A 19,859-nucleotide genomic window follows, 5' to 3' on the forward strand; every position below is an offset into this window, starting at 1 on the left:
TGTGTCCCTTCCCTCCCCACCTCCGTAAGCTTCCTCCAATCTGCTTACGGAGGCGGGGAGGGAACGGACACAGGCAGGGAGTCGGGCTATAGAGGAGGCGGGGGAGCAGCGGTGACAAGACAACCTTCAGGTAAACAGCCAGCTAGCGACAATCTGTGTGTCGGTAGCCCGGCGAATTTTTTGTTTTTGTTTTATGTGGGACAGCAGAGCACTGCTGGGGGGACACTGTACGGACACAGAGGCTGGGCATTGTATGCAGAATGTGCCTCTGTGTCCTAATAGGATTCTTCAAACCCACCTCGGGTTCTCGTTAAATAATGGAGGTGATTATGTGGAGAAATAAATCAGAAGATACACTTCCCTTCAGTTAATTAACCTTTTCTCCTGAATTTTTATATTGGAGATATTCTTTGATCTTCTCTTGAAATGAACTTTTCAACACTTTGCAATTTCAAAGGGAATAAAAAGCAGGTGAAAAACTACTATCAAAATTATTTTGAGTATTTTCTTGCTTGCTGATGGCAATTAATTGGCAAGCTATTAAAAAAAAAAAAAAAAAAAAAAAACACTGGAGAAAAAGATTAATTGCATACAGACTTTGCTCAATGGCGTGGGGAGGGGAGCCCAACACCGCCATCCTCTTCCTCCCTCTTTATGGGCATTTACCTCCTGTTGGAGAGTGTAGCAGTGTGGCATGAGTGATATATAGTCTCACCGGCTCATGATGTCCTCCCTGTCCATCCTCGTCAGTTCTGGACGGCTGCTCACCACTTCCTGCTCTCCTGCATGTTGTGATTACCCAGGACATGCAGAAAACAGCCAGCTGGAACGGACAAGGATGGATGGAGACACAGCAGATGAGACTATAGATCACCCAAGCCACATCAGACAACGCTGTGCTCTGCAACAGGAGGGGGTCTATGTGTCAGAGGTAACGTTTTCTGCAAATATTGTATAATTGCCTTCACGGTGACTTTGCCTAGCCATGGAAGAAAGTTGGGATTTGCATTAGTTAGCCATGCCCACATCCTGTCATGATTATGCCCATTTTCACCATGGCACGCTTTGCGCACCACACTCCTTTCCCCCTAAATGTGGCCACAACACAGCAACCCCTCAGAATTACCGTATATTCCGGCGTATAAGACGACTGGGTGTATAAGACGACTCCCCAACTTTTCCAGTTAAAATATAGAGTTTGGGATATACTCGCCGTATATGGCTACCCCTCTTCCAACGCACACCAAATTAAAATAAAAATAAAAAAATCGTATACTGGTGCTGTGTATGAACAGAAACTGGTGCTGTACAGTATGTCTTACCCAGTACATAACAGTATATAGTCAATTGACTTGTTGCATTGGTCAACTCTCCTTAAGTAGACTGGTCAGCTCTCCTTGTCTACCTGTTTATCAGAGCGGTATGGAAGAATAGATTGCACTCCCTCAGCAGGGAGATCTGAGAGGCGGTAACAGGATAGGGCGTATCACCCGGCATAAATGACACCCGGCGTATAAGACGACCCAAGATTTTCAAGGGTTAAAAAGTAGTCTTATATGCAGGAATATACAGTATATATTATTATTGGGGGGAGGGGGTGTCTAAATAATCAGCACCGGTTGTCAAATGCCCTATGTACGCCACTGATTTAATGTTTCCTTAACTGATTATCCAAAAATACGAAATATGTATGAGGGTCATCCAAAAAGTAACAGACATTTTTATTCAGATTGCTGCAGTGTCCTCCACAGTGGTCCTCTGTATAGGATTTTCTGCTATTATAGTTTTTCTTCTATGTGTGCTTTGTAACATTACAGAATCCAGCTACAATGTAATAAACACTTCATGCGCTAATCAGCGGGTCAGAAGAGCTCCTTACCAGGCCTACGATGAGAAGGAAGTACCTGGCCTCAGGTTCACTGTATTCCTCTTTACTTGGAAGCCTGGACTTCTCCACATGGCAAGGTGGATACACCTCCCTCCACACCACAAGCTGTCCAATCCGCTCAGATGACAATGGCAGAAGACAATAGTGCCGACAATACAGAGCGATGTCAAGGAGGTCTTCCTTTGGCAAGTGACTGGCCAACAGATATCCCTTTAAATAGCAAGCAAGATGCATTGTATAGTAATTGTACACTATTGCGCTATAATGGCCATTGCCCTCCATAATCACAATTAATAAAGTTCAATACACACTGGGAAGTCAAATGAGCTTGTGGGATGTATATCTCAAGGTCCACCACAAGTAGTATGTGCATACAATTTAAGTAAAAGTGAAGCCAGTTGTGTGTGGTCCGGTTTTAGTCATGGAGAGAATCCGAAGACATAACAAAAGTTGTTTAGGTGATACCTTTAATGACTAACTGTACAAGATTCCGTTGCAAGCTTTCAAAACTAAGTTTCTTCTCCAGGCATGTTTCAGAGCTGGATCAGAACCATACAAAGCACTGTTACATACACAGGCTTTATATATGATATTGTAGAGTGTCGTGCAATCTGATCTCATGTGAGTCTTCCTTTTTTTTTTAAATGTAAATGATCTCAAAGCAAAGATCTATTCACTGTTGGGCATAAAGGGTCTTGAAGTGCTGTAGGACTGCACTTCAAGACATCTGCCCACAGAATGGATGACTGGCTGGTTCAGACGGACGCTTGTGCAGCGTTTACCGCCAGCGTTCAGGGCTTGGCGTTAAACGCTCCCATTCAAGTGAATGGGAGCGTTTGTACCAAGCTTTTACGCACGTTTACACGAACGCGGCGTTCGGGTCACGATTTTCCTTGGCGTTTAAGGAGCCCCTGGAAGCTACATGTAGCTTCCAGGGGAGGATAACCGCGACGGGTAATGTCCCCCTAGGGTAAGAAAAAATGCGACCGCATCCGAACGCTGCTGAAAGTTCGACCGCATCACCACTACGAAGCCAACGAACGCAACGCCTCTGAACGTCTATCTGAACCAGCCCTTAAGAGTCACCATATTAAAGGAGGGATTCAAGTCAGGTAATGAAAGAAGGACATGCGAATATGAATTTATGAAACTGTTTGGGACTTTGAATCATGGACTTAATATCAAACCTGGGTTCATGGTGAATTATGAGCATTAGAAAGGCTGGTCCTGCCTGACAGGAAAGTAATTTGAACTTTCACAAATACCTATCTCCTGCAGCCCTCAGACCTGCCAATACATATGGTAATTGATGACGTTTTTCATTGTTTGATGCTTCCACTGGAAACAGGCACCCAATTTGTACATCACATGGTCCTGCTGGCAAACTTCCCAACCTTTTATGCCCTGTTGTATCACCTGTTACCACCTGTTGTTCTTTAACAGCTAATTTAATTAGAGCTTGTACAGGGAGGAGACTGCCAGCGCATACCACTAAGGCTGCATCTGAAATGACCACCAGCTCAGTGTGAAGTGCAACAGGTCTAGGGATGCGCAGCCATTCCCCCCACCTTTCCTTAACTTTGTAACTATTTAACTGTCAGGTTAGCTGCTCCCAGCCCCTCCTCTTGAGTTTCCTGTTTGCATGATAAGTAGTAGCAGATTTGCATATGATTTGCATCTGAATTGAATGCGAAGTGTGCAGAAAATCTATTTAGGTGCTTCACACTGAGCTGGTGGTCATTTCAGATGCAGCCTTAGTGGTATGCGCTGGCAGTCTCCTCGCTGTTCAACCAAATGTAAGTTACACTTTTTTTGCTTAGCTGCTCCCAAGGTTTTGAATTTAGGTTAGGTCACTTGCCCGGAGGTTTGCCTCACCGTGGCGCAAGTGTCTAGTATAATATACTTTGCATGCAAACCATATTGGAAGCTAAAGTTCCTCCTAGTTTAACCTTCCTGGCGGTAACCCTGAGGTTAGTTCGGGGTAAGCTGCGCAGGAGGTTCTCTCAGGCCCTGCAGGGCCGATTTGCGTAATTTTTTTTGCTGAACGCAGCTAGCACCTTGCTAGCTGCGTCAGCACACCGATCGCCGTCGCCCCGCGCCGATTCGCCACTATCCGCCGCGCCGCAGAGCCCCCCCCTAGACCCCGTGCGCTGCCTGGCCTATCAGCGCCAGGCAGCGCTGAGGGGTGGATCGGTACGCCCTTAGACGTCACGACGTCGGTGACGTCATCCCGCCCCGTCGCCATGGCGATGGGGGAAGCACTCCAGGAAATCCCGTTCATTGAACGGGATTTCCTGATCGCCTATCGCCGGAGGCGATCGGAGGGGCTGGGGGGATGCTGCTGAGCAGCGGCTATCATGTAGTGAGCCCTAGGCTCGCTACATGATTAAAAAAAAAAAAAAAAAAAAAAACCGCTGCGCTGCCCCCTGGCGGTTTTTAATAGACCGCCAGGAGGGTTAATAAACGTTAGCACTTGTCTTGGATGCAGGGCATGAATTTTTCAGTCTAGCAGAGGCGGTGTATGCCTGTGCGATTAACCATTTAATTGCAACATGTTTAGGGATGCGCAGCCTTTCCCCCCACCTTTCCTTAATTAGAGTTTGTGTATACCTGTGGTTAGGTGCTGGCAATTAGCTAATTTGTTTAACTTGTGTATAGGTGCGTACGCACTACAGACGCCAACGACGGGTCCGTCGGACCCCCCGCTGGGCGGACTTTTAGCAGACAGTAGTGCGCGTGTATGCACTGTCGGCGGCGAACAATCCGCTCAGCGAATCGTTCAGGAACAGCCTTATCAGTCCGCCGACAGTGTGTACACACGTACTAATGTCTGCTGAAAGTCCGCCCAGCAGGAGGGTCCGAACAGACCAGTCGTTGGCTTCTGTAGTGCGTATGTACGCACCTTATGTCTCTACCTATTGTACAGAGCCTTTAAGCCCAATCTACACGATACGATTCTTTGTGCGATTCAATTACGATTCTATTTACGTTCCGATTAAATCCAACATGTACGATCAGGATTTGATTCAATTCGCTTTGCCATTGCAAAACAATAGCAAATCGAACTGAATCAAATCGAATCACGATCGGACATGTCGGATTTAATCGGATCATAAATAGAATCGTACAAAGAATCGTATTGTGTAGAGCCTTTATGCCTAAAGAGTGAATAGCTCTAAGCTCTAAGCTTTGATGAGATCATTTACATTTCAAAAAAAGAGGAAGACTCGCATGAGATCAGATTGCAGGACACTCTACAATATCATATATAAAGCCTGTGTATGTAACAGTACTTTGTATGGTTCTGATCCAGCTCTGAAACATGCCTGAAGAAAAAACTTCGTTTTGAAAGCTTGCAACGGAATCTTGTACAGTTAGTCATTAAAGGTATCACCTAAACAAAGTTTGTTATGTCTTCGGATAAGTAAAAGTGGTCAGACATTCATTCCATGAAATATTACAAAAAGCAGCCAGCCTAAGGGTGTCCTGAATAGAGACTCTTGTGGCTTGTTTATGCAGGGCAGCTTTACACTCCGGTAAGACACCACTGTAATAAATCTTACGTCATAATCTCAGCTTCTGATTTCTTCATCTAAACCCAGATATTTTTTTTTTTTTAATGGTGCCCATACATGGTACAATTTTTTTCATCCAATCTTACCATTTCTATGTAATATAAAGGGAACTGCCTAAATTATCAATTCAATATAGTCACTTAATTTACCCTTATACTACATGGGAATGGTAAGATTAGATGAAAAAAAAAATGGTACCATGTGTGGGCACCTTTAGTGTGAGGTTTCAGGGATCTGAATAGTAAACGCTTACTTTGTAAAACAGACAGGTTCCCAAGATCATGTAGAGGCGCCTCATCTCATAGTAGTCTTCAGACTGGAAACACAGTGATGAGAGGCAATTCAATGACTTCATCTTAAAATGACAACCAATTTTATAATATTTTCAGGAATTTAACGTTCTTACCAACTCTGCAAAGTCAAGTGCCTCCAAGTCACTCAGAATAGTGTCAATCTCCATCTAAAATAAAAAGCCAATCAACATCTAGATAAGACCTTTTGTACCTGCGACTGAAAAAAACAAATCCTTTTTTAAAGTGAACGTGAGGTGAAAATAAACTGAGATAAACAATTGGATCTGTCTTCCTACTCCTAAAACTTACCTTTTTATGATGATATCCCATAGTTTTATTTTATATTTACTTACAAAGTAGATTGAATGTTTTGTTGTCTCTGCTCAACGGCAGTCTGTTAAAAGTCCCAGACTTACAATATATGAACTATGGACCTCTTTCTATCTCTCTCCAGCCCTCAGAAGTTGTATTCTGCCAGGAAACCCTATGGCTGTATGTCACTTGTATCAACTCTTTCAGGCAGCAAACTAAAAACACTTAAAAGCCTGGTTATTAAAGGGAACCAGAGACTAAGCACCCTCATGTATTTTACCATATAGATCAGTGGGAACATTAGAGAAAACACCTACCCTGCTCTCTGTTACATTCTGCACTGCACAGCTTGCTTCTAATCAGCCCTGATAAAATCCCTGACTCAGCATTCAGTCTGGCTTTGCTCAGGAATATTTATAGCTCAGTCTGTGTTCTCTGTGTCTTTTCAAGCCCAATCCTGCCCCCTAGTGACTCTGCTTAGTAATCATTATAGCTGAGTCATTATAGCAAAGCCAGACTGAATGCACAGTCAGGGATTTTATCAGGTCTGATAAGAAACAAGCTGTGCAGTGCAGAATGTAACAGAGAGCAGGGTAGGTGTTTTCTCTAATGTTCCCACTGATCTATATGGTAAAATACATGAGGGTGCTTTGTCCCTGGTTCACTTTAATACATTTTGCACTGTTCTTACCCATGTTTATCTTATGTCACATGTCACCTCAGGTACACTTTAAATGTAGTAGAAAACTTCAGTGAAGGCGTCATTTTTTAAATTTACACACACAAGTGTTGCAATAAATCTTTTTAAAAAGCAAAACAAACAAACCAAAAATCACAATCTACTACTATACAAGAGCACTGCCCATATGTATGAACCTATACTGGATAAGTAGTGATGAGACACACTATGCATGAATCTTATGGTTGCATGCCGTTGATCAAGTATTCACCTATGTCTTAGCCTCTATTGGCTGGGTGAATCCTAAGTTTCCATTGTACTGAGTTGATCTTTGAGGGGGAGCTTGCCTAAATGAGAACTACTAATAAGAGCCGTTAAAGTGCGCAAGTGGAGATGTGTTATTTAACTGTTCTTAAAGCGGTATCGTCACCATAAAAATCAAATTTCAACAGCAACTGGTCTGAGTGTATTAAGTGATAAAGATGCTAATCCTGCATTCAAAACTTTTTCTGCTGTTATGATTTGGAGTTATCACATACTTAAGGAACACTGGCCCTTTAGTAGTCGTGCCAAATAATTGCATGCTGGGGGTTCTTTTTATCTATAATCTATTCCTCCTTTTCCCTTTATTTCCCTGCCAGCTTCTTATCTGAAACCAAATCCCCTACTCACTTGTGTTTACAAGCAAGGCTGAGGTGACTCAGCGATTGGAGGAGACAAGAAAAAAAGTAAAGGGCAGAAATGACATCACGAGTTAGCCTTAACTGTGGGCAAAAGACATGGCCCCCACTAGGAACAGAATTCTCGTAATTTACTATACAACATTCACTGAAATCCAAACGTGGACAGTATAATACATGTGTTATGTAAGTAGATCAAGTATTTATCTACTTATATGTGTTTCTTTTTCCCTGGCATAGTATGGCTGATCCTACTGCTTTAATATACATTATAATGGCGGCATATATCTTCAGTTACAGTATGAAATACAAGTGTAATAAACCTTTCTAAGACCTATATGAAACTTAAGAGCAGTAATACTGTACATAGTGTGTACTGTTAGAGGAGAAAAGTAGAAAGAACAGCAGGAAGGAGTAGAGAGAATGGTAGAGAAGGGAAAAGAAGTCAAGGAGGTGTGAGATGCTCATGCTACTTCACTTTTAATTTGTATTCACATTGTTGACCTCTCACACTAAGATTAGTAAAGGTAGGGTGACCATATTTTGATTTCCAAAAAAGAGGACGATCACAACAGCATGTGGGCGTGATCATGGGTGGGGCCAAATATACAAGATCTTAGCAGTGTGCTGTCCAACTTCGTGGGCATGGAGGGACGTTTTTTTTTTCCAGACCACATTGTGGAGGGCCGGCCAACCACAAATGCAATCAGATTCGCAGAAGATTACCCCACAAAATGCAATGAGATTGGCAACAGATTTCCCCACAAATGGAATCAGATTGGCAGCATATTTCCCTACAAATGCAATGAGATTGGCAGCACATTTCCCCACAAATGCAATCTTATTGGCAGCACATTTCCCCACAAAATGCTCTTTCCCCCATGCTGCGTGCGGCTGCCTAAATATACCTCCCTCGTTCTCCCCTGCGGTGCAGCTGCCACCGCTAACACACCTCAGATCGGCGGTAAGCAGGAGATAGGAGTCAGCCACACCAGCCACGCGCCGGTGAATTTAAATGCAGGAAGTGACATCATCGGTCACGTCCAGCATTTAAAGTCCACCGTGCGGCTGCTATGCGCCGGTCTGGCTGGTTCCCAATTCTTATTCACTGCTGATCTGATGTGCGTTAGCGGTGATGAAGAGCCGTTTGGGAGCCGAACAAGCCAGTTCTTTGGGAACAGAGCGGCCGAGCCAGAAGAGCCGATGCTTAAAGAGCCGGACTTCCCATCACTAGACTGAGACTCAGTGTAGTGATGGGAATTCCGGCTCTTTAGAAAGCATCGGCTCTTCTAGCTTGGCCGCTCAGCTCCCTTTAAAGAGCCGGCTCGATCGGCTCCCAAACGGCTCTTCACTTACCCGGACATTTCTAAAACCCGCCAGGACGCCCCGGACAGGTCGGAAAAAGTGGACGCCTGGTCACCCTAGTAAAGGGCCTTCCAAATTCTCTACTAGTGGCTGCCAAACTTTCTGAGAAAATTCTACCTTATTCTACCTTATTAGTAAGAAGGTCATACTCTATTTCAGTTGTTGTGTAAATTGTACAGAATGTCTAAACATTCACCAGGAACGTTGTCGCCCGGAAAAGCGCATGCGCAGCAGACCGAAACCCAGATGGATCACAGACTTCACAACAGCACAGTAGATCAGATCGGGGGGACCTAGAGTCAGGGCCGGAGCTACCATAAAGGCAAAGAGGGCAATCGCCCCAGAGCCTGTAGGGCCCACCAAGGTATCTTCTCCCATCTTAACTGTTGCTCCCCGGGGCCTCTGCAGAGTTTTTGGCAGAGTAGCATCTCACCTGTGCTGGTGGGCAAGTGAGACACTACACTGCCTAAGACTCTGCAGGGGTCCCAGGGAGCACATTTAAGTTGGGAGGTGACTGGGAAGAAGGGTCAGCAGCCAGCTGAGGGTCCAAAGAGGGAAATTTGACTGCAACAAAGGGCCCCTAGTGCCGCTTTTTGGTTGCGGTGTCTGTTGGGGGGGGCCAGGATAATTTTGCCCTGAGGCCCAATTGTTGCTAGAACCGGCCCTACCTAGAGTGAGCTACAGGGGTCTGAAAGAAGCCCCAAGTAAATACTCCAGTTCCCTTCGTTACAGGTTTACTTTAATATGAGTCTTTAAAATCTCTAGCATGGTATAAGTAGAATGGGATAGGAGCTACCCTATGGAAAGAAAAAAAAAGTGGGAAGATCTCTGCATGCTCAGATATGAAACTACATACAATAGCAGCATTTTGGAAAAAGAAGGGGGAATGGAGTTCAAAGTGATGTTCTTTTAGTAATAAACATGATTTATTATATATGTGTCTCCCAGGATCCAGAATTAAATCTCTCCAACCTACTAGTTACTTGGAAAGATATTACTTTCCATTTCTTCACTAGGTATCAACTCCCACTCAAGGATTTTCACTCTGAACATTACAGTAAGGATGATAAAATACATCACAGAAGAAACTTGATACTCTTTCAAGGTGGGCTAAGAAGACAGGACATACTCCATGTCAAATAAGACCTTATGGTTTGTGCTTTTATGCAATATTTACTTGACAGTACAAAATATATGTTGAAGATACAACACACTTCAATGCTATTTTGTGGAGCGTCACCCCACTTAAACTGACAGTGCTCCCCAGGAGCCCCAGCACAGTAGCAGCAGCTGGTGTAATGTAATGTGCTGCTTTCTCTCATAATCGAAGTGCAGCATGTTATGACACTGGCACCAGGTCTCCACCCGCCACCCCTCCCCCCTAGAGTATAACCACAGCAGAGCGCACTCACCACTGCAGCCAGCACACTCCTGGTCCCTCTGTCTTATGCCCTATACTCATCGGTGGAGGAACCCACCTTCCATGACTCCGGCACACATGTGCAATTGTCCGCCATGTTTCTGAAGCTCTGTGGCCACCCTCACCTGTTGTCCCAAGCTGGGAATAACTTTCACAGCGGTTTACATTAAAGGTTTTACAACCTTGGTCCTCTAATAAATGTTATGTTGTAGTACTTATTGCAGATTACAGATCTACATTAACCTCCTTAACGGTAACCCCGTGTGTGACACGGGGTAAGCCGCCGGAGGGTGCCGCTCAGGCCCTGCTGGGCCGATTTACTTAATTTTTTTTTTGCTGGACGCAGCTAGCACTTTGCTAGCTGCGCCAGCACCCCGATCGCCACCGCCGCGCGCCCGATCGCCGCTATCCGGTGCTGCGCGCGGCCCCCCCCAGACCCCGAGTGCTGCCTGGCCAATCAGTGCCAGGCAGCGCCGAGGGGTGGATCGGGTCTCCCAATGACGTCCCGACTTTGAACGGGATTTCCTGATCGGTGATCGCCGAAGGCGATCGAAGCGGGCGGGGGGATGCCGCTGAGCAGCGGCTATCATGTAGCGAGCCCTCGGCTCGCTACATGATACAAAAAACAAAACAAAAAAAAAAACCTGTTGCGCTTCCCCCTGGCGGTATTTTTCATACCGCCAAGGGGGTTAAACACATTATTGGGCTATATTTGGCCATTTTCCTTGCATAGCCTAAAAAAGACTGATTGCATGTTTGGAGATACTAATGGAAGAAAACAAACAGCTAGTTTAAAAAGTCACTCTCACCCAATTTTTTATGATCTTTTCTAGGGGTACCAACAAATGTGTGCAGGCCATATTAAAATATATTTGAAGAATAAAAAACAGAAGTTTGACTTATTAAAACAGAAGTTATTTGCGATAATTCAGGTTGGAGTGAGTTGTGGTTCACCATGAGCTTTCTGGGCAACCTGTAACTTTGTAGAATATTTTTAAATGCAGACATGTTGTGCAGTTTGTCATTTAACTTGCCCGCATCATATTTTATGTGAGTTGGTTGCCTAGTTGGTTGGCGTGTGCGTACGTACTTGTCAGGTAAACAGCTTTTTGTGTAGTAGGTCATGCAGCATTAAGTTGGACATGTGTATGAGCCATACACACGACTAAGATTTAAAAAGTTGGAAAGTTACATCTTGGCGTACAAACAAGTGTTATACACACATAATGACTTGACGGACAACTTGACGAAAAACTACAAATTTACATATTGTTACTCAACTGATGAACTACTTATGTTATGTTCTAGTTAGTAATGGAAGTCATTGAAAGGTCATAGCGGACTTCTGTATACATTGCCATGTTGGACATAACTTCTCTCAGTTGTTCATCAAGTCAATCCAATGGACTTGAGCTGCGTCTTATCAGTTGTTGGTCGCCTCTTATCAGTGATAACGCCTTGACAAAACTTGCCCAATTTCTTCAAGTTGTTTGATAATTGTGCATTTAAAAGACTTTTGTTGAGCGTGTGCATGAGCCAGAATAGGTTGACAGATCAATGACATGCAGATATACGTGAGATAATTGATTTGCAAATCATCATTTAAAAAGAATTCTAGGAGCTGTAAATTTGTCCAGTGCACAGATAAGGTCCCATTGGCAGAACTACTACACAAAGCAGACAAAGGCCATGTCTGCAGGTAATAAATCCATTTCTAGTGTGAAATTCATCTGCTACCTTTTAACAACTTCAATTACTTAACAAATTGCAATAGAAGTTTTGGCACTTTTAACTTGATTTGAGATGAAATTTCATATTAGGGTTTACCAGAGAATGCCAAGAACATTAATCAACAACAGATGGCTTGAAAAGCAAAGAGAAAATATTTCCGCTTCAGCAGTAATGACAGGATAGAAGTGAAAATTCCGCAAGGCAAAGGCTTTCTATTTTTGATCAAACACAATGGCTTATCTGCTGGCTCCCGCTATGCAACCATACACGTATATGCAACTAAAATTAACATGGATTAGATCTTGCTTCCAAAGCAACAAGAAAAGGATGGAATTTGTAAAGCACTCATCCAGCACGGCCACCCCTCAGCTTTAATTAAGATCCTAAATCCCAGGAGGCCAAAGTGTTTTAAGAATAAGCTTGTGATTTCAGCCACAGTGATCAAGTTATAGAAGAGGTCTTTCTGTTTCCACTAGACGTGCAGGAAACACACTGGCTGCCAAACACAGGGAAAAGCAGCCAAACACATTCTGCACAAGGACAGGGATTTGCAGCTCGGCTGCACAGAACTTTTATGGTTTCATGTACACTTCTAATGCAAGATAAAGTCGTACTCAAAGCCCAGGACTACCAAGTGAATTCAACACTCCTTAGGCACAGATTTATTTTAATTGTTTGAGTTCCAAATGTTCTAATAAGCAAGATATTATTTCCAAATGTAAAAATGGAAATATTAAATATAGGAATTTGCAGAAAAAAGGCCTGTTATTTATAGAAGACCTCAATGTGTACATGCATAGCTATGTGTATCAAAAATTGTTGAGTAGTGAAGCAATTGCTTATCTTGAAGAGTGAAGTGAGAAGACAACCTGTTTAGAGACCAGTCTACTATTGTGCCACATAACACATTTTAAAATGTGTACAATGTTAATTTACAGGTTGTTTATTTTATTCTGGGTCACTAATGGTCTGCACACACTCACAAAAAAGTTTCCCATACATCCTGTGATTTTGGCAGCCTATTGACCAAAAGACAGACCTCTCTCCAATCAGAGAGATCTGTTGGCCGCCATAAACCACAGGTCAATTCCCAATTCAGGGCTGATAACAAGCAGGCTAAGCAGTGAATAATGAAACAGAGAGCAGGGTAGGTGTTTTCTCTAATGTTCCTGCTATATATATATGGTAAAATACAAGAGGGTGCTTCGTCTCTGGTGCACTTTAAAAGATTACACAGCGAAGATCTTGGCAGATGATATTGATTGGGCAAGGAAAGGAGACTGAGCTTGGGGAATGACAGTTGGTTCTTTAAAGAACACTAAGAGTTCCTCAAAAACGGATAGCAACGCAATATAGTGTGAACGGGCCCTTAAACCCCAACAGTAATCAGTAGTATGTGACTGGGATTTTATTTCACCACATTATCATTTTTAAATCATTATTAAGCTTTTATCAACCCAACTTGGACAAACATTAAGCCTCATTAGAAGGACAACACCTTGACAGATCCACTGAAGCTGTATGTACTGTAGGTTTTTAGCAAGAAGAGTACAGTGGTGGGATTACAACAGCAATGTATACAGTTCTCTGAACCTTTTGGACAACAGTTACTACCATATGCAGCACTTGCAAAAGGGGCAGAAAAATATGGAATGTGATGGAGAAAGGACAGGAAATCTATATGGATTACTAGAATGGTCACTCTGGAGACTGCATTTAGTGAAATCTGTATTGATTCGAGCATGTACCTTCACATCTTCAGGTAAGGAAAGCCACCACACTCCGGGTAGGTTATCCACAATGTGGGAGCTGCAGGCTTCATAATACTGAGGTCCATGGCTTGGATTTGCATTTAAGATAGAAAGCCTGACCACTCGCTGGAATACCAGGCTAAAGAAATGATCAAGACGAGGCACGTTTTCCGCCTGACAGAAAGCCCTGTAATACATACAAATGAAAACTTGAATCAAAGATTATACACATAAAGCTGGAACGGGGAAAGGGAAATTCAGGATGAAAAAAAACCTCCTCTTGGATATATCCCACACAGCACTCACAAAAACCCTGTAGGAGGGATGGAGGTCTTTTACCATCAGCCAAAAACTGCCTTGGTAATGAATCACAATCTTTACATATTTAGCATCACATTATGCACTTGCTTTTCACCACACACACACTTTAGTATAAAGCACATCTTGTTAAAAGGGGAAGACTTGGTATACTTACTTATCGAGAGAACTATACATGAACTTCAGTGTTCTGACCAGATCCGCAGTCATGTTCTTCAAATGTAAAAGAGAAGCTCTGAAAAATAACAGTAATGCATTTCAAAGTGACTCAATTCAAGCTTCTCAATTGAACCTAAAAGTTCTCTCCTATGTGGTCCTCCATGGCCATTATTTTTCACTTTAATGCTAGGTACACACTATGAGATTTTCTGGCAGATTTACTGTCAGACCAATTAGTTCCAACATGTTCAATCTGATTTTCGATAGACGTGAACAGAAAACAGTCAGAAATCGATCTGAAATTAGATCGGACATGTTGGAAATAATCAATCTGACAGTAAATCTTCCAGAAAATCTCATAGTGTGTACCTAGTATAATACCTGACATAATGACATTTTAACTTATTTGGGCGCCAGCCTCATCAGATTGTTCAAATGTAAAAATGGAAATATAAACGTAGGCATTTGCAGGGGAAAAAAACCCTGATATGTATAGAATACCTCAAAGGTATACCAAGGCTAAGGCATGAAAGACCCCAGGAGTGCCCTAAGAACCCAAGCTAACATTAACCACTTCAGCACCACAGGGTTTTTTGCTTAAAAACCAGAGCAATTTTCACATTTCAGCGCTCCTCCCATTCATTCACCAATAACTTTATTGCTACTCATCAGATGTAAATGATCTAAATCTTGTTTTTTTTGCCACAAATTATGCTTTGTGAGGGTGATATTTGCTTTTAGTAATTATGTTATTATCTGTGCATTTTAAAGGGAAAAATGAGGAAAAAAAAAAAAGAAAAAATACACTATTTCTCCATTTCCATCCACTAGTTTTTAAATAAAATCTTACCATAGGTAAAACCCACACATTGTATTTGCTAATTTGTCCTGGTTATCTCAACATTTAAATAATGTTCCTAGTACAAGGTATGGCGATAATATATTAGTTTCTGGTTTGTGTTTTTTGTTTTCTCATTGTACTCTATCAGTAATTAAAAGCCCTTATCTTCATGATTAACAGTAATACACTCTCATGGCATACATATTTTAAAAGCTAAGTCCCTAGGGTAACTATGTATTCTCTTTTCAATGCTTTCACTTTTGTTTTTTTTTTACAAGTATTTATTCAGGGGTATAGAGTACATGAAAACAACAGTTTTATTGCTTTTCATTCAGTTTTCCGGTAAAAAAAAAAAAAAAATCACATGACTTAGCCCTCAGTTGTCAAACAACACAAAATCTATTCTCTCACTTGTCACGGTTAAAATGATACCCTATATACATAATCAGATAGCTTATTGGGCATACAGCACACTGTTTACCACAAGTACGCCTATCTACTCCCCTGAGCTTCAGATAAAGTTTTGTGGGGAGTAGAGAAGCGTAGCAAGGGAGGTGAAGTGGTTAAGAAACCCACTAGGATTGGCATAGCACAGTTGCAGGTATGATTCGAAAACTATATTCCTTCTAAATTAGAGTTCATTAAAGACTACCTGGATAAGTCAAAAGGATACCGGAAGCATAATGGTTTTGGTCTCATGTTTAGATTAGGATCTTATTATCTACTTTGTTTTTGCTTTTTTTGTAAAAACAGATCATGCTTTAGTTATATCTGTACAGAATATTGAAAATTCAAGAGTTCACAAACTTTTAGGCTGGATTCACAGTGGTTAGTTGCATAATGCACACGTTATAGTGCATTAAAACGTATGTGAACTACAATTGAGACTGGGCATAGACTTTGATGCAAAGCCTGCACGCAGCGAGTTAGTAAAACATGATCAGTTACACCACTTTGCTGTGAACGGCCCCATAGAATTGTATGGGCAGTGAGTTAGTATGCAGATTTATTCTGCAACACAACTGAGCACTGTGAACCTAGCCTAAAGTACCACTGTACATATGCAAGATTAAAGTCAGCTAAGGCGACAGATAAGAACCGCCTCAGCAGATAAAAAGTGTTCTGCTGCCCAGAAAGTGATCTGCCAGCTGACACCTTTGTATCGCCGCATGAGGTCATGTCTTCACCGCTCAGTCTGCCCTCTGCCTCCCCACATTACAAAAGAACACGTCGCCAGCTGTACAGCTGATTCCATGTCTGTACAGCCTCGGCCAAGTCTCATCGCAAGAGGGATCAGATCCCTGTTGGGTGGCATCAGTCATGCATGTGTACGGGCCCTTTAGACTATACAACCAGATCATGTGGCAAGTTTTAGAACTAAGAGAAGCAGAGAATGCAATTTTAGCATATCTAGGACTTTTTATAGTAATCTTTACACTATTTGGGAAAGGAAGATTACAATGATATGCTAAAATGCCAGAATACAATTTTCTTTAGAACCATGGCACTGATTCCGGAACGCTCTCCCCCATTCGAAGGTAACATCAGCAATAAAGCATGCTAAATCCCTGCAAAGTCTTGAGGGTTGGAAAGACTCGCTCCCATTTACCATACTAATTGTTCACACGCATGAAAAACAACGATTAATTATTCTACAAAATAAAATAAATTGGCTAGGAGATTTAAATTATTAAGGCCATCATTCATAAAGCATTCCCGCATGCGGAAATGCTGAAAACAGCCGACTTTACCGAGCACATAGCAAAATGTGTATTCATAAAGGCTGTTTCCGCATGAAAAGCTGACATTCCCAAGCAGAGCGATAAATCACCGCCTTGTGTGGTGACTATCGTAACAAATGTAACAAAATGTTAATTCATAAAGAACACATGCGGTAGGAGGACAGGAAATACCGCTCCCTTGGATGTGGCGATAACCATGTTAAGTTAATGGAGACACAGACCTCCCAAGTAGCTGCAGTAGAGCGGAACACGGAGAAATGTATCAACTCTGCAGCTTCCTGTGTTTCCGCAGGCCTACCGCCTGCCTAGTTCGGGAAATCTCCGCACTGCTATTGCACCTGTACACCTTTTTTGTATGAATGACCACACAGAAGTGTATAATACCGAAAGCGGTGTTTTCCCGCACTGATTTTCAATACCGACCACACTTTTATGAATGCTAGCCTAAATGTCAAATAATTCATTCTTGTTTACCTTTCTGCTGGAAGTGAAATCAGGAATAAACGATCAGACTCTTTCCAGTATGATACATGAACCAGCTGCTTGTTTAAAATAAGGGATGAGCTAAAATAAAGACAAAAAAGAAAAAGAAAAAAAAAAAAAAAAAAAACTTATTCGGTTTCAAGATTTTGAATTCTCAATGGAGATTTTGTATTCCCAGTACAAGCATAACCCATCTACGAACTGCCCAATCATTGCTCAGGCCTGTCGTTTTAATTGTGTTACCAGGTGTTATCAAGAGTACAAATTTGTATAATTTTTCTGAAGAAATGACACTGGGAGGCATACATTCATGCTAGCTGCAAAGGAATTTAGTGCAAACTCTGCCGATAGTTCCAATATTGGTAACATACAATGAAATATCGCAGCCTTAATATCCCTCTCACTTCAGATGTTCTTTAAAGGGAACCCAAGGTGAGAGCGATATGGAGGCTGCCATAGTCATTTGCTTTTAAACAATACCAGACGTCTGGCTGTCCTCATAATCCTGTGTCTCTAATACTTTAGCCATAGACCCTGAACAAGCATGTAGCAGATCAGGTAGTCCGACTCAACTGACTCAGGCTTTACTGGATTAGCCATATGCTTGTTCCAGGGTTTTGACTCAGACACTACTTATGCCAGAAGATCAACAGGGCTGCCAGGCAACTGGCATGGTTTACAAGGAAATAAATATGGCAGCCTCCATTCATCCTCTCACCTCACGTTCCCTTTAAGGCAAAATGGTCAGATGTGACCTTGAAATTGGGAGGATCTCGTGTCGGCCCAGCCTGCAGGCTCCTTTCCATCTCACTCTAGACATGGCTCATTTCTACATTCTCTTTTTTTTACCTCCTTCCTAACCCATTTTTTTTACTCCCTCTACAAACGCACTCCCCAATATTCTATATAACCGCCTTTTGTCTTTAAAACGTTCTCCCAGGTATACTTGTACAAAATTAAATATTTTGCAGATGTACAATATAGTGCATAATTAAACTATTGCACCAAACAGGTGCTAATAATCAACAGGATAACCTGTAAGTTAAACACATTTATTATTATCTTTATGCTAGACATAGCATGACCTGGTCTTACATACACACAGTAAAGTGATTGTCATACATTTGAGATTGCTTAGTGTGACATTTAAGAAAGATGAAATTACCTAACAATGCGGGATCCAGACACATTTTGCAGCATATCGCTCAATGTCAAAAACAACCCTCTTATACTCTTCAGCTTGTGTGAGGCTTCAGACACTGGGTACTGATAGAGAATTTCCTGCTGTAGAAGAAACAAATTACAACATTAAAGTGTATTCCAGGTGACGTGACATAATGATATAGACATCTGTACAGTGCAAAGCATATGAAGACCTAGGCTGTGCTGCTTTTTGTCTTTTCCTGCCTAAAAGAATTAACCAGGTATGCAATTGACAGTTTCTCACTGACTGGACTATAACATAGCCCTTACTGGTAAAGAACTACAGCCATAAAACATTTTTCCTGGAAGAGAAGAGCTTCTGCATGCACGGGATAGATAAAAAAGTCAATATTTTAATCTCTGGGACATGGATATTATGTGAGACTGTCAAAAGAGACAATGGAACATTAAACATTCCTTTTTAAAAAGAAAATACATCTGGTATTCTAAAGAGTAAATTTCAGGAATAGGAGGATAGAAACAATTGTTTTCAGTTTAATTTTCACCTCCGGTTTCCTTTAATGAAAACAGAACACAACTATTACATGAAAGGCTTGACCTCTAGGTTTTGACACTTAGTGTCGGATGCTTTGCATATTTAGAGCAGAACAGGACCCACATCTTATAGTTTTTAAGTTTGTATTGGTACTCTACTGTAGAACATTTAAATTGGCTACTCCAGATATCCTATCCTCAGTAATAGAAAAAAAATGTTCAACGATGCTCCTCACAAGTATAATGTACTGTACATTTGCAGGTCCTACTTGCATAGAAATCCTACGTTGAACAAATTGGGTTATAATAAAAAGCAGAGTGTATTTTTAAAATAAAAGTGATTTTAGTGAAAACAGTATCACGCTATGTAAGGTTTTGTCCTGAGGTTCCTGTAAGGGAAAAGGAAAGAATCTAGTATCTGAAAGTGGTGACACCAGCATCCTGAAGTTCCCAGGCTTCCTGGACTTGTGCATGATTGGCCAGTCTAATAGTGGCCAATACGTCTGGCGAGTCTGTTTAACTTTGGGTGTCTATGGTGGAGGCTGCTGCTGGAAAGTTTTGCAAGACTCAGTGGTTTTTGAAGATTTTAATGAAAGTATGTGCACTGGACATTTATGTGTTAACTAACTTCGATTGATTATATCGCTTGTAAATGTGCTTTTTATTAGTTAGGTGAAAAATAAGTCATTTATGAGAAGTTTTTTTGATCCCAATACGGTGTTTGGAATACCAGGGTGGCTGTCCTAATTAGTATACACTGCTTAGAACAATGCAAATGCACTTTTGAGTGCAAATCATACAGCACTTTCTTATCTCTATGGACACTCCATTAGTGGGTCTATATCTCCATTATTCTCCAACAAGTAATTCATGCAGTTAGACTATTTGATATATCTTAATTGTGGAGAATACCGTATATACTCG

General features: G+C 41.8%; 1 protein-coding gene across 2 annotated transcripts in view; it reads right to left on the bottom strand.

The window, feature by feature from the left end:
• INTU (inturned planar cell polarity protein) overlaps positions 1 to 19,859 on the bottom strand; it is a 128,922-nt gene that overhangs the window by 10,252 nt on the left and 98,811 nt on the right. For both annotated transcript variants that reach the window (XM_068270205.1, XM_068270194.1), the window contains exons 5-11: positions 18,403 to 18,521; positions 17,229 to 17,318; positions 14,170 to 14,247; positions 13,692 to 13,881; positions 5,870 to 5,923; positions 5,717 to 5,779; positions 1,880 to 2,098 (exon numbers count right to left, since the gene is read on the bottom strand). In XM_068270205.1, the coding sequence (XP_068126306.1) occupies positions 1,880 to 2,098; positions 5,717 to 5,779; positions 5,870 to 5,923; positions 13,692 to 13,881; positions 14,170 to 14,247; positions 17,229 to 17,318; positions 18,403 to 18,521 (813 nt within the window). The remainder of the gene's footprint in view (positions 1 to 1,879; positions 2,099 to 5,716; positions 5,780 to 5,869; positions 5,924 to 13,691; positions 13,882 to 14,169; positions 14,248 to 17,228; positions 17,319 to 18,402; positions 18,522 to 19,859) is intronic.

The sequence above is a fragment of the Hyperolius riggenbachi genome, chromosome 1, assembly GCF_040937935.1.
Source record: "Hyperolius riggenbachi isolate aHypRig1 chromosome 1, aHypRig1.pri, whole genome shotgun sequence".
NCBI lineage: Eukaryota > Metazoa > Chordata > Amphibia > Anura > Hyperoliidae > Hyperolius > Hyperolius riggenbachi.